This window comes from Rana temporaria, chromosome 13 (assembly GCF_905171775.1).
Source record: "Rana temporaria chromosome 13, aRanTem1.1, whole genome shotgun sequence".
In the NCBI taxonomy this organism is placed as follows: domain Eukaryota; kingdom Metazoa; phylum Chordata; class Amphibia; order Anura; family Ranidae; genus Rana; species Rana temporaria.
The window spans coordinates 111,906,942-111,919,530 of NC_053501.1; the positions used below are offsets into that span (position 1 = coordinate 111,906,942).

Consider the following 12,589-nt stretch of genomic DNA (forward strand, 5'->3'; position numbering starts at 1 on the left):
CAGTGAGGCATGGGCACAGTGAGGCATGGGCACAGTGAGGCATGGGCACCCTAGGCTTAAACTTGAGTCAATGCGTTTCCCCAGTTTTTTTGTGGTAAAATTAGGTGCCTCGGCTTATATTCGGTCGGCTTATACTCGAGTATATACGGTAGATAAAGTTTTTCGGCACTTCCTCATTTAGTGATAGTTCACACCAGACGCAGTTTTCCGATCAGTCCCGTGTGCTTTTTTTCCTGCACTAAAAATGCATGCACAGTGTTTTCCAATGGCTCTAGTTCACACCAGTGCAGTCAGTTCCGGTCAGTTTCCGGTGCAGAAACGGACTGTATTGGTGCAGAAAAAAAACTACAATTCCCTTGATGCTTAGCGGGATCGCGCATGCGCAGTGTCGCTTTTTCGCTGACTGAAAGAACAATAACGAGCCTTGTTCTCAAGACACAGACACCTCCCAGCAGCCAACGCTCATTCCCACCTCCCAAGCATGCCTATATTTTAAACATGGCATTGGAGGCGGAGCTACAGTGTCTTAGAAACGCCCACAGCTCCCGCTAGTAGCATTGGATTAGATTGACGGCAGTGGGAGCCAATGGCTGCGCTTCCATCAATCTGTCCAATCAGGACACGAGACATCAGCTAAAGCTGGCGTGTGCTTGTCCCTGGGGAGAAGAAAACTGGGGGCACGGGGAGGGGTATCTGCAGCGCTACAGAAGGTTAAGGTGGAAAACCCTGAGATGTTACAACTCTTTTAACCCCTTCCATACCAGGCATTTACGCACCTTCCTGCCCAGGCCAATTTTCAGCTTTCAGTGCTGTTGCAATTTGAATGACAATTGCGCAGTCATGCAACATTGTACCCAAATGAAATTTTTATCATTTTGTTCCCACAAATAGAGATTTCTTTTGGTGGTATTCGATCACCTCTGCGATTTTTATTTTTTGCGCAACAACTAAATTTTTTTTTAAAAAAAATAGGATTTTTGTACTCACCGTAAAATCCATTTCTCTTCCGTTCATAGACGGACACAGCATTCTTCGACAGTAGGGAAGCGGATATAACCCTACTGTCAAAGGATGATGTGTCCGTCTATGAACGGAAGAGAAATTAAGTTTTTATTTTTTTCTGTCTTTTTTTTTTTGGTAAATACGTTTTTTTCTTTAATTATGGGCATTGATATGGCAGCACTGATGTGCACCGAAGAGGTGGCACTGGTGGGCACCGATAGGCGGCGCTGGTATGCTGCACTGATGGGCACTCATAGGCGGCACTCTGGTGGGCTCTCATAGGCGCCACTGGTGGGCTCTCATAGGCGCCACTGGTGGGCTCTCATAGGCGCCACTGGTGGGCTCTCATAGGCGCCACTGGTGGGTACTTATGGGTGGCACTGATAGGTGGGCACTGGGCATAGATAGGCACTAAGAGGTGGCATTGATGGACACTGGGTGGCACTGATGGCATCATTACAGTCAGTGCCCATTTGTGGGCACTGATTGTGTTTTATTTTTTTTTGCCCCATTTGGCAACCGGGGGGCACTCCCTGGTGGTCCAATGTGGGCATCCGAGGGGGGGGCTGCGCTGATAAACAATCAGCGCGAACCCCCCCAGTCAGGAGAGCCGCCGATCGGCTCTCCTCTACTCGCGTCTATCAGACGCGAGTGAGGAAGAGCCGATCAACGGCTCTTCCTGTTTACATCATGATCAGCCGTGGTTGGACACGGCTGATAACATGGTAAAGAGCCTCCGCCGGAGACTCTTTACCGAGATCGGAGATGCAGGGTGTCAGACTGACACCCCGCATCACCGATCGCCGTGCTGCGAGCCCCCAGGGGCGCGCGCCGGCATGAAATCCTGCAGGACGTCAGGATTTCACAACCACTTCCCGGACATCAATTGTATATTGACCGGGTGGGAAGTGGTTAAAAGATACAAATACCTTCTGGCTATAGAACCACTTTAAAATGTCCTCTGCTGCATGGCATGGCAGGAGATTAGATCGGTCTCATAAGGTCCCCTTTGATACCCAGCAGCAATGACCGCTCTAAATGTTGTGCTCCTCTATTGATGGGCCCCTTCCTGCCTAGTTACCAACTGTTTGTGTCATTGCAGTGGACGGCTCTCTTCCTGGCTAGTTATCAAGGAACCTTTTACCATTTACACCATTCAGAGTTCTGGACTCACCCGCATTGCCGTTTCCAGTGAACCCGCCAAGATGTGATCCACGGGAAGCTGGGAGTTGTTGCACCACAACTGCAAAAAGACAACAAACCAACAATACCATTAAATAAAGCATTTTCTTTCCCAATCTAGATGATCATTTGATTCGGTCGGACGGCTCTCATCACAAACCAATCACACCACCAAGTCATTCATTTTTTTTTGGTGATCCTTTCTGTTGCGGTATGGGAACACCTCGAATGTCTTACCTGTCCCGGGCTGCTGCCTTTGGTGGGTGGCACAAAGAAGCCATCTTCTCCGGTTCCAGACTGGCCAGAGGGAACATCCTGAATAAAAGGGTGAGAAAGAATAAATGATCAGTGACATAAACAGAGACCTCCATCTTGCTCCCCCCCAATCGAAAAAAAAAAAAGGGTTTGGGAGCAAATCACAATTTCCTTACTATAAAAGCAGGAAGAAGTCTACGCAAGAGGAACGCAACCGAGAAGATAGACCAGGGGTCTTCCAACTACTGCCCTTCAGTTGTTCAGGAACTACAATTCCCATCATGCCTAGTCATGTCTGTGAATGTCAGAGTTTTACAATGCCTCATGGGAGGTGTAGTTCTACAACAGCTGGGGGGACGTAGTTTGAGGATCTCTGAGATAGACCTTCAGTCTTCCCATGATGACCAGAATTAGTCCCATGCACCAATAGGTGGCACTGGAGGACATGTATAGGTGGCACTGGTGGACAATGATAGGCTGCACTGATCAGAGGTGCTGGCAGGCATCACTGAAGGGCACAGAGTGCCATCCCTAATGGGCAATGATTTCTATCCCTGGTGGGCTCTAGTGTGCTTACCTAGTGGCCATGGGTATGCATCCCCAGGGGGGCTGCACCAATACATGGCTTTTCCTGTTTACACTGATCAACTGTCACTGAAGGGCACAGAGAGCTATCCCTAATGGGCAATGATTTCTATCCCTGGTGGGCTCTAGTGTGCTTACCTAATGGCCATGGGTGGGCATCCCTAATGGGCAATGATTTCTATCCCTGGTGGGCTCTAGTGTGCTTACCTGGTGGCCATGGGTGGGCATCCCTGGTGGCCATGATTTCTATCCCTGGTGGGCTCTAGTGTGCTTACCTAGTGGTCATGGGTGGGCATCCCTGGTGGTCATGGGTGGGCATCCCTGGTGGCCATGGGTGGGCATCCCTGGTGGCCATGGGTGGGCATCCCTGGTGGCCATGGGTGGGCATCCCTGGTGGCCATGGGCGGGCAATGATTTCTATCCCTGGTGGGCTCTAGTGTGCTTACCTGGGGCCATGGGTGGGCATCCCTGGTGGCCATGGGTGGGCAATGATTTCTATCCCTGGTGGGCTCTAGTGTGCTTACCTAGTGGTCATGGGTAGGCAATGCCTGGTGGCCATCCCTGGGGGCGCACTGATAATCGGCACAGACCCCCCCCCCCCGTCAGAAGAGCAGCCAATCATCTCTCCTCTACTCACGTCTGTCAGCACGAGTAAAGGAAAAGTCGATACGCAGCTTTTCCTGTGTACACTGATCGACTGCCACTGTGCCGACACTGGCTGGGAAGGGGGTTAACAGAGGTGATCAAAGGGTTAACGGTGAACCGAACCAGTATTTGTGTACCGTGGGGGAGGTGCTTTTACTAGGGGCAATGCATTGATCCATTTTCATGCTTTGCAGGAACACAGGATCGATGCCTTCCCTACTGACAGAATGTCAATCTGCTTGTCTACATAGGCAGATCTCCGTTCTGGCAATGAGCGGCGGGTGCCGGTCTGGTCACATGAATGGGCCCCAACGCTGCCGGCTTCAACGTAGAAGAGAGATTGCCGACAATGGCTGCACGTCACCCATAGGCTTACGGTTGGCGGTCCCTCTGCCAGGGGTCTCAAACTGTTGGCCCTCCAGCTGTTGCGAAACTACAAGTCCCATGAGGCATTGCAAGGCTGACCGTTACATACATGACTCCCTCAGGCAGAGGCATTATGGGACTTGGAGTTCCGCAACAGCTGGAGGGCCACTAGTTTGAGACCCCCAAACTACACTGAAGCTGGGGCCCGATCATGTGACCGGACAGAAGAACCCTCAAGTATACAGATCTTTCCCTTCACCGGTTATATAGAATACATTTAGGAATGGGGGGGTCAAGAGTAGATTTAACCACTTAACGCCCGCCGCACGACTATTTACATCCGCAAAATGGCACGGACAGGCAGAAGGACGTATATATACGTCCTTGCCTTCTAGCGGGTGGGGGGTCCGATCGGGACCCCCCCCCGGTACATGCGGCGGGCGGATTCCCTCGGGGAGCGATCCGGGACGACGGCGCGGCTATTCGTTTATAGCCGCTCCGTCGCGATCGCTCCCCGGAGCTGAAGAACGGGGAGAGCCGTATGTAAACAAGGCTTCCCCGTGCTTCACTGTGGCGGCGTATCGATCGAGTGATCCCTTTTACAGGGAGACACAATCGATGACGTCAGTCCTACAGCCACACCCCCCTACAGTTGTAAACACACACTAGGTGAAGCCTAACACGTTCAGCGCCCCCTGTGGTTAACTCCCAAACTGCAACTGTCATTTTCACAATAAACAATGCAATTTAAATGCATTTTTTGCTGTGAAAATGACAATGGTCCCAAAAATGTGTCAAAATTGTCCGAAGTGTCCGCCATAATGTCGCAGTCACGAAAAAAAATCGCCGATCGCCGCCATTAGTAGTAAAAAAAAAAAAAATTATAAAAATGCAATAAAACTATCCCCTATTTTGCAAACGCTATAAATTTTGCGAAAAGCAATCAATAAACGCTTATTGCAATTTTTTTTACCAAAAATAGGTAGAAGAATACGTATCGGCCTAAACTGAGGGGAAATTTTTTTTTTTTATATATGTTTTTGGGGGATTTTTATTACAGCAAAAAGTAAAAAATATTGCATTTTTTTCAAAATTGTCGCTCTATTTTTGTTTATAGCGCAAAAAATAAAAACCGCAGAGGTGATCAAATACCACCAAAAGAAAGCTCTATTTGTGAGGAAAAAAGGACGCCAATTTTGTTTGGGAGCCGCGTCGCACGACCGCGCAATTGTCTGTTAAAGCGACGCAGTGCCGAATTGTAAAAACGCCTTTGGGCATTTAGCAGCATATTGGTCCGGTCCTTAACCACTTGACCACCGCCCCATGTAAAAAGACGTCCTGTTTTTAAAGTTGAATATCTCGATAACGGCAGCAGCTGCTGCCACAATCGAGATATTCATCTTTTCAGGGGGCGGTGGTGTACACAATAACGGCGGTCTCCGCAGCGGATTCGCCGTTATCGGTGGCGGGAGAGGGCCCCCCCCCCCCCGCCGCTTACCGTAGCCGTCGGTAGCGGCGGAGGGGATCGGATGTGTCCGGCAGCTGAGCGGGGTTACGAGTGAAGGAAAAATCTCCTTCGCCCGTCCCCATAGCTCTGCTGGGCGGAAGTGACGTCAAAACGTCAGTCCCGCCCAGCCTCTTAAAGCAACATTTTTTTTTTTGTCATTTGAAAAAATGACATTTTTTTTTTTTTTGCATTTAAGTCTAAATATGAGATCTGAGGTCTTTTTGACCCCAGATCTCATATTTAAGAGGACCTGTCATGCTTTTTTCTATTACAAGGGATGTTTACATTCCTTGTAATAGGAATAAAAGTGATCATTTTTTTTTTTTTTTTTTATTTCAGTGTAAAAAATTATAAAACTAAATAAAAAGAAATAAGAAAACAAAAAAAAAATTTTTTAAAGCGCCCCGGCACGACGAGCTCGCGCGCAGAAGCAAACGCATACGCGAGTAGCGCCCGCATATGAAAACGGTATTCAAACCACACAAGTGAGGTATCGCTGCGATCGTTAGAGCGAGAGCAATAATTCTAGCCCTAGACCTACTCTGCAACTCAAAAAATGCAACCTGTAGAATTTTTTAAACGTCGCCTATCGAGATTTTTAAGGGTAAAAGTTTGACGCCATGCCACGAGCGGGCGCAATTTTTAAGCGTGACATGTTGGGTATCATTTTACTTGGCGTAACATTATCTTTCACAATATATAAAAAAATTGGGCAAAATGTATTGTTGTCTTATTTTTTAATTCAAAAAAGTGATTTTTATCCAAAAAAAGTGCGCTTGTAAGACCGCTGCGCAAATACGGTGTGACAAAAAGTATTGCAATGACTGCCATTTTATTCCCTAGGATGTCTGCTAAAAAAAAATATATAATGTTTGGGGGTTCTGATTAATTTTCTAGCAAAAAAATTGTGATTTTCACATGAAGGAGAGAAGTGCCAGAATAGGCCTGGTGGTCAAGTGGTTAAGTACAGCTTGTGTTCCACTTTAAGGATTCTCACCAGTTCAGGGGGAAGCTCCAGATCTTCTTCCACGTCCCATCCGCCTCCTTCTTCATGTCCTTTTCCAGGAGCCTCGTCTCCAAATGCCTCTCCCGCATCCACAAAGCCATCTAGAAGTAGAAGAAAAGCACTGAAGGACAAATTCTCTCCTGACCACCAATCAGAAGACAATCACACATCTGCTTTACCTTCATCCAGCTGAAGCTCTGCATCTTCTCCCCAACCTTCTCCTCCCACAGTGTCCACATCAATGTCTGCCGCCATACCTTTGGCTGTAAGGAACAGAAAGAGAGAGAGAGAGTGAATGGAGACAGAAGGTGATTTGGCGAGATGATCTTCATTGGTCTCGTTCTTCAGCGAGTCTTACCTTTACTTGCTATGGATCCTTCAAAGAAGCCCTTGGAAACGGTCAGCAGAGGCCAGTTGGTGTCCAGCGGCATAACTGGAGGAGGTGGGAGCAGCAGTTTGGCATCTGGGTCTACTTCTGGAATCTACAAAACGTGGAGGACAAACCGATCAATCTCTAAACCACAAAGAACGTATTCTGAGATCAGCTAGGCAGCCGGTCTTAGCTGGACGAGTCCCCTTGTTTCAGATGACGCGTCCAATTGTTTTTGGTGCCAGTGGACATAGCAAGCAGCTCACCGGCCGCCCCTGGGGCAACGGGGCATGTCGTGGACGGCCTAGCTAAAGGCCGGCACACGCTCGATGGCCGAACATGGGGGGACTACAAGGATCGCAGATCCAGCCTGTCACCCAGTTGGCAGTTGATAGTAGATCCCAGGATCCAAAATGCAGGAAAAAACAAACAAAGGCGAAAAATCGCAAAAAATCTCCGGAGCACATGGGCTCCAGAAGGGCCATGTCTTCTCCTATCGCTAGGCAGAAAAAAAACTGGAGCTGCATGAGGCAGAGAGTGGGATGTACCCGCCCCCTGGGAGGTGCTGTACTGAGAGAAGTGTTTTAACACTTGAAGTGCTGTTTTTTCTGCCTAGTCTCTCCTGAAAGGAATATAACCCTAAGGTCAATGCTGCTGTGTCCGTCCATGAACGGAAGAGAAATACAGACTGCACCAAGGAGCATCCCTACACTATTTTGTCAAAAGTATTGGGACGCCTGCCTTTACACGCACATGAACTTTAATGGCATCCCAGTCTTAGTCCGTAGGGTTCAATATTGAGTTGGCCCCGCCCTTTGCAGTTATAACAGCTTCAACTCTTCTGGGAAGGCCGTCCACAAGGTTTAGGAGGGTGTCTATGGGAATGTTTGACCATTCTTCCAGAAGCGCAAGGCCTGGCTCGCAGTCTTCGCTCCAATTCATCCCAAAGGTGTTCTATCGGGTTTAGGTCGGGACTCTGTAGGTCAGTCAAGTTCCTCCACCCCAAACTCACTCATCCATGTCTTTATGGACCTTGCTTTGTGCACTGGTCCAAATCCTTTGGTGGAGGGGGGATTATGGTGTGGGGTTGTTTTTTCAGGGGTTGGGCTTGGCCCCTCAGGGGTTGGTTGGGCTTGGCCCCTCAGGGGTTGGTTGGGCTTGGCCCCTCAGGGGTTGGTTGGGCTTGGCCCCTCAGGGGTTGGTTGGGCTTGGCCCCTCAGGGGTTGGTTGGGCTTGGCCCCTCAGGGGTTGGTTGGGCTTGGCCCCTCAGTTCCAGTGAAGGGAACTAGTTCACACCAGATGCAGTTCTGTTTTCCATGTATTCCAATGGCTCTAGTTCACACCAGTGCAGTCAGTACCAGTCATTTTTCAGTACATACTCAATATTGAACCCTACAGACTAATAGGTGGATTCAGGTACAGTTACGCCGGCGTATCAATAGATAGTAACTCTGAATCTACGCCGTCCTAAACTTAAGCGTATTCTGGAAACCAGATACGCTTAAATTAGGCTAAGATACGAGCGGCGTAAGTCTCCTACGCCGTCGTATCTTCGGGTGCATATTTACGCTGGCCGCTAGGTGGCGCTTCCGTTGAGTTCGGCGTAGAATATGCAAATGACTAGATACGCCGATTCACGAACGTACTTGCGCCCGTCGCAATTAGTTACGCCGTTTATGTTAGAGATACGCCGGCGTAAAGATAAAGCTGGTCTCTAGGTGGCGCATCCCATGCTAGGTATGGACGTCGGAACAAGCGTATCTTTTTACGTTGTTTGCGTAAGTCGTAGGCGAATAGGGCTGTGCGTAAATTACGTTCACGTCACAGGCATTGAGCCGATGTATCTTTGGGCGTAAATACGACGTGATACTGCGCATGCGCCGTTTGTTCGGCCATGCATCTACATGGGGTTCAAGCCTCATTTAAATACGACACGCCCCCTACAGCCTACTTTGAATTACGCGCGCTTACGCCGGCCCATTTACGCTACGCCGCCGTAACTTAGGAGGCAAGTGCTTTGTGAATACAGCACTTGCCTCTCTAAGTTGCGGCGACGTAGCGTAAATACGTTACGCTACGCCCGCGCAACGTAGATCGGCCGTACGTGAATCTAGGCCTAAGACTGGGATGTCATTAAAGTAAAATTAAATGTGTGTGTAAAGGCAGGCGTACCAATACTTTTGACAACAAGGGTTTACATCACGCAAAAAAACACGAGCCACCAATGGCGAGTTGGAGGCCCTGGGACGCACTTACTATTTCTTTCTCTGGTTCGAAGGATTCCCGCAGTTTGTCTTCTTCATCCGTAATGCCGTGTGTGGCGGCGGTGAGATAAGCCAGAGACTCTGCAGAAAAGGAAGAAGACAAATGGAGTCTACAACTCAGAAGGACAACAGAGGAAGGAGCAGGCGCGGCGTAGCAGACGAGGGTTTACTTACTCTGCCCGCAGTTCTTAAGGATCCTCACTCTCTCATCAATGTCTCCCAGGAAGAGGGCATTCTGGTACTGCCCGCTCATGTCCTTACGGATCTCCGCTGGAATTCAAGATACAAAAGAAGGTTGTAAGACGCAGCAAGACGGATGACACCCTGAGTCAACTGCTTCATCAGGTTTAACTGGTTGCCGACCAGCCGCCGTCGTTTTACGGCGGCAGGTCGGCTCCCCTGCGCGAGAGCCCGTAGCTATACGTCGGCTCTCGCGCAGGCCACTAGGGGAGCATGCGCGCCCCCCCGCTCTCCCGTGCCCGGCGGGCGCGATCGCCGCCGGGCACACGCAATCGCTCGTTAAAGAGCGGGGACCGGGAGAGAAATGCTGATCTTCTGTTCGTACAACTACTGAGGCCACCCCACCCCCCCTACAGTTAGAACACACCCAGGGAACATAATTAACCCCTTCCTCGCCCCCTAGTGTTAACCCCTTCACTGCCAGTGGCATTTTTTATAGTAATCCAATGCATTTTTATAGCACTGATCGCTATAAAAATGCCAATGGTCCCAAAAATTAGTCAAGTGTCCGCCATAATGTCGCAGTACTGGAAAAAAAAAAAAAAACGCTGATCGCTGCCATTACTAGTAAAAAAAAATAAAAAATATCAATAAAAATGCCATAAAATACCCCCCTATTTTGTAGACGCTATAACTTTTGCGCAAACCAAACGCTTATTGTAAAGAATACGTATCGCCCTAAACGGAGGAAAAAAAAGTTAAAAATATTCATTTTTTTTCAGTACAGCACCTCCCAGGGGGTGGGTCCCCCGGGTACATCCCACTCTCTGCATCAGGCAAGCCCCAGTTTTTTTCTGCCTAACGATAGGAGAAGACATGGCTCCTCTGGGCCCATGTGCTCTGGAGGTTTTCAGGTGATTTTTTTTCGCTTTTATTCTATTTTTTCCTGCATTTTTGGATCCTGGGATCTACAATCAACTGCCGACTGGGTGACAGGCTGGATCCTCGATCCTTGTAGTCCCCCCCATGTTCGGCCATCGAGCGTGTGCCGGCCTTTAGCTATGCGCTGGGCCGTCCACGACATTCCCCGTTGCTCCAGGGGAGGGCGGTGAGCGATATGCTCCAGGGCACACATATGACCGATCTCTATGGCCGTGTCACAGTGTGTCGGGCCGACTGTGATTGCCGTAACTGCGCGGACGTTGGGTCTGTCTGGAATGCCTCCTGCTCTAGATTGCCCACTAAAGAGGTCTAAAATACGAAGTCAGGAGCCGATCCGATCATCTATGTCAGGGGTGGCAAACACAAGGCCCGCCAAGCCTTGTCATGTGGCCCGCCAGCCTCCACCGCTTGTGCCAGTGCCACCCGCTCAGGCCGCACAGCAGGAGGTAAGCGGCGCCCGCGGCCCGGACAGGGTCAACCCAGGTCGCGGCAGCCGCTCACCTACCGCTATGCGGCTGCGCCTGTGTCATCTCCGGCGCGGCCAATTGGCTGAGCGGTGTGTCTCTCTCACACACAGCTCAGCCTTAGAATCCACGCCGACAGTTCAGCTCGGACACTGCTCCTCCTCTTCCCGCCTCTCTACACTGTGTGGCACGCACCCCCTGCGTCTTCCCCGCTCACACATCCCCGGGAAAATGTGAAGGAAGATGCAGGCAGTCCGCCCCTGACCCTCCATCCTGGGGTTAGTAAGCTCACCCTCTCCCACCTCCCAGTGTATATATTAAATGAATTTAAGGGGTGCTCTGTGGACTCTGGTGCAAGAGGGGGGCTTTGGTGGGCAGAGCCCCCCTTACATCAGAGTTCCCCCTTTACATCCGAGTCCACAGCATTACAAGGGGGTCTGTGCGGACCCTGATGTAATGGGGGTCTGTGAGGACCCTGATGTAATGGGGGGTCTGTGCGGACCCTGATGTAATGGGGGGTCTGTGCGGACCCTGATGTAATGGGGGTCTGTGCGGACCCTGATGTAATGGGGGGTCTGTGCGGACCCTGATGTAATGGGGGTCTGTGCGGACCCTGATGTAATGGGGGTCTGTGCGGACTCTGATGTAATGGGGGTCTGTGCGCACTCTGATGTAATGGGGGTCTGTGCGCACTCTGATGTAATGGGGGTCTGTGCGCACTCTGATGTAATGGGGGTCTGTGCGGACCCCTGAATTCCTGCACTGTGTACTCAGCATAATCCTGACGTAATCCTGAACTCTGCATTCTGTATGTAGTGCAACCCATATACAACTGGCCCTTTGAGGGCAACCACACTGCTGATGCGGCCCTCGATGAATTTGAGTTTGCCACCCCTGATCTATGTGGTCTGCGTCTCTTACCGATCTTCATCATCTTTCGCAGTTTCTCCAGGTTCCCGGTGATGAGGTAAAGGAAGGCGAGCTTGTCGAAATTCTTGGTGCGCTGGTAGCACATCTCCACGATCTGATGGTTGCCCTGCAGCAGAGCCACCTCGCCCAGCTTCTCCCAGCAGCTCTTGTCATCCAGAGCCTTCGAGGCTTCTAACGCAATCTGGTGTGCGGAGAGAAGCCGTTATTACAGATTCTGTACCTGGGGGGAGGTTCACACTACCCATAGATGAACAGGAAACTGATACAATTGGTTTGTGCAGAAATGTGAAAACTTTATAGGAAGGAGCTTGAGGGCACCAACTTGCGCTATCAGGCCGTTAAAGTGAACTTGCGCTTTTCCCCCCATGCATGGTAATGGACTGCTTTGCCCACTGCTTACACTTTTATTCACTTCCCTGCTTCCGTGGTCAGAGCAAAGTGACATACCTGGTAAGGGACACATGCGATTCTCTTCTTTTTCTCATGATGCACCACTGATCGCCTGAACCACCAATTGCCTGGCGTACGTGCTACCCCCATGGACGCAGGGATTAAAAACCCTAGGCGTTGTGTAAACTCTGACCAGATCAAATGGGCAACCAGGGTGGTGATTGTGGGGTAAATGGAATACAGGGGTATAAGCAGCGAGGTGCAAATAAATTAACCTGAGAAACTCAAAAGTGAAGAAGATCTGCCATCTTTTAGACCAGGGGTCTCCAAACGTTCTAAGCAAAGGACCAGTATACTGTTCTTCGGACTTTAGGGGTGCCAGATTGTAACCATTGGAGGTTGGAAATGCCCCATTGTTTGGTGTCATTGGGAGGAATTGTGGCCCCCATTGTTGGAGTCACTGGGAGGAATTGTGGCCCCCATTGTTGGCGTCACTGGGAG

General features: G+C 50.0%; 1 protein-coding gene across 1 annotated transcript in view; it reads right to left on the reverse strand.

The window, feature by feature from the left end:
• Positions 1-12,589, reverse strand: part of COPA (COPI coat complex subunit alpha) — a 74,287-nt gene that overhangs the window by 12,118 nt on the left and 49,580 nt on the right. The window contains exons 20-27 of the mRNA XM_040332247.1: positions 11,690-11,879; positions 9,357-9,452; positions 9,175-9,263; positions 6,907-7,030; positions 6,728-6,811; positions 6,540-6,649; positions 2,422-2,499; positions 2,177-2,245 (exon numbers count right to left, since the gene is read on the reverse strand). Coding sequence (XP_040188181.1) covers positions 2,177-2,245; positions 2,422-2,499; positions 6,540-6,649; positions 6,728-6,811; positions 6,907-7,030; positions 9,175-9,263; positions 9,357-9,452; positions 11,690-11,879 — 840 coding nt within the window. The remainder of the gene's footprint in view (positions 1-2,176; positions 2,246-2,421; positions 2,500-6,539; positions 6,650-6,727; positions 6,812-6,906; positions 7,031-9,174; positions 9,264-9,356; positions 9,453-11,689; positions 11,880-12,589) is intronic.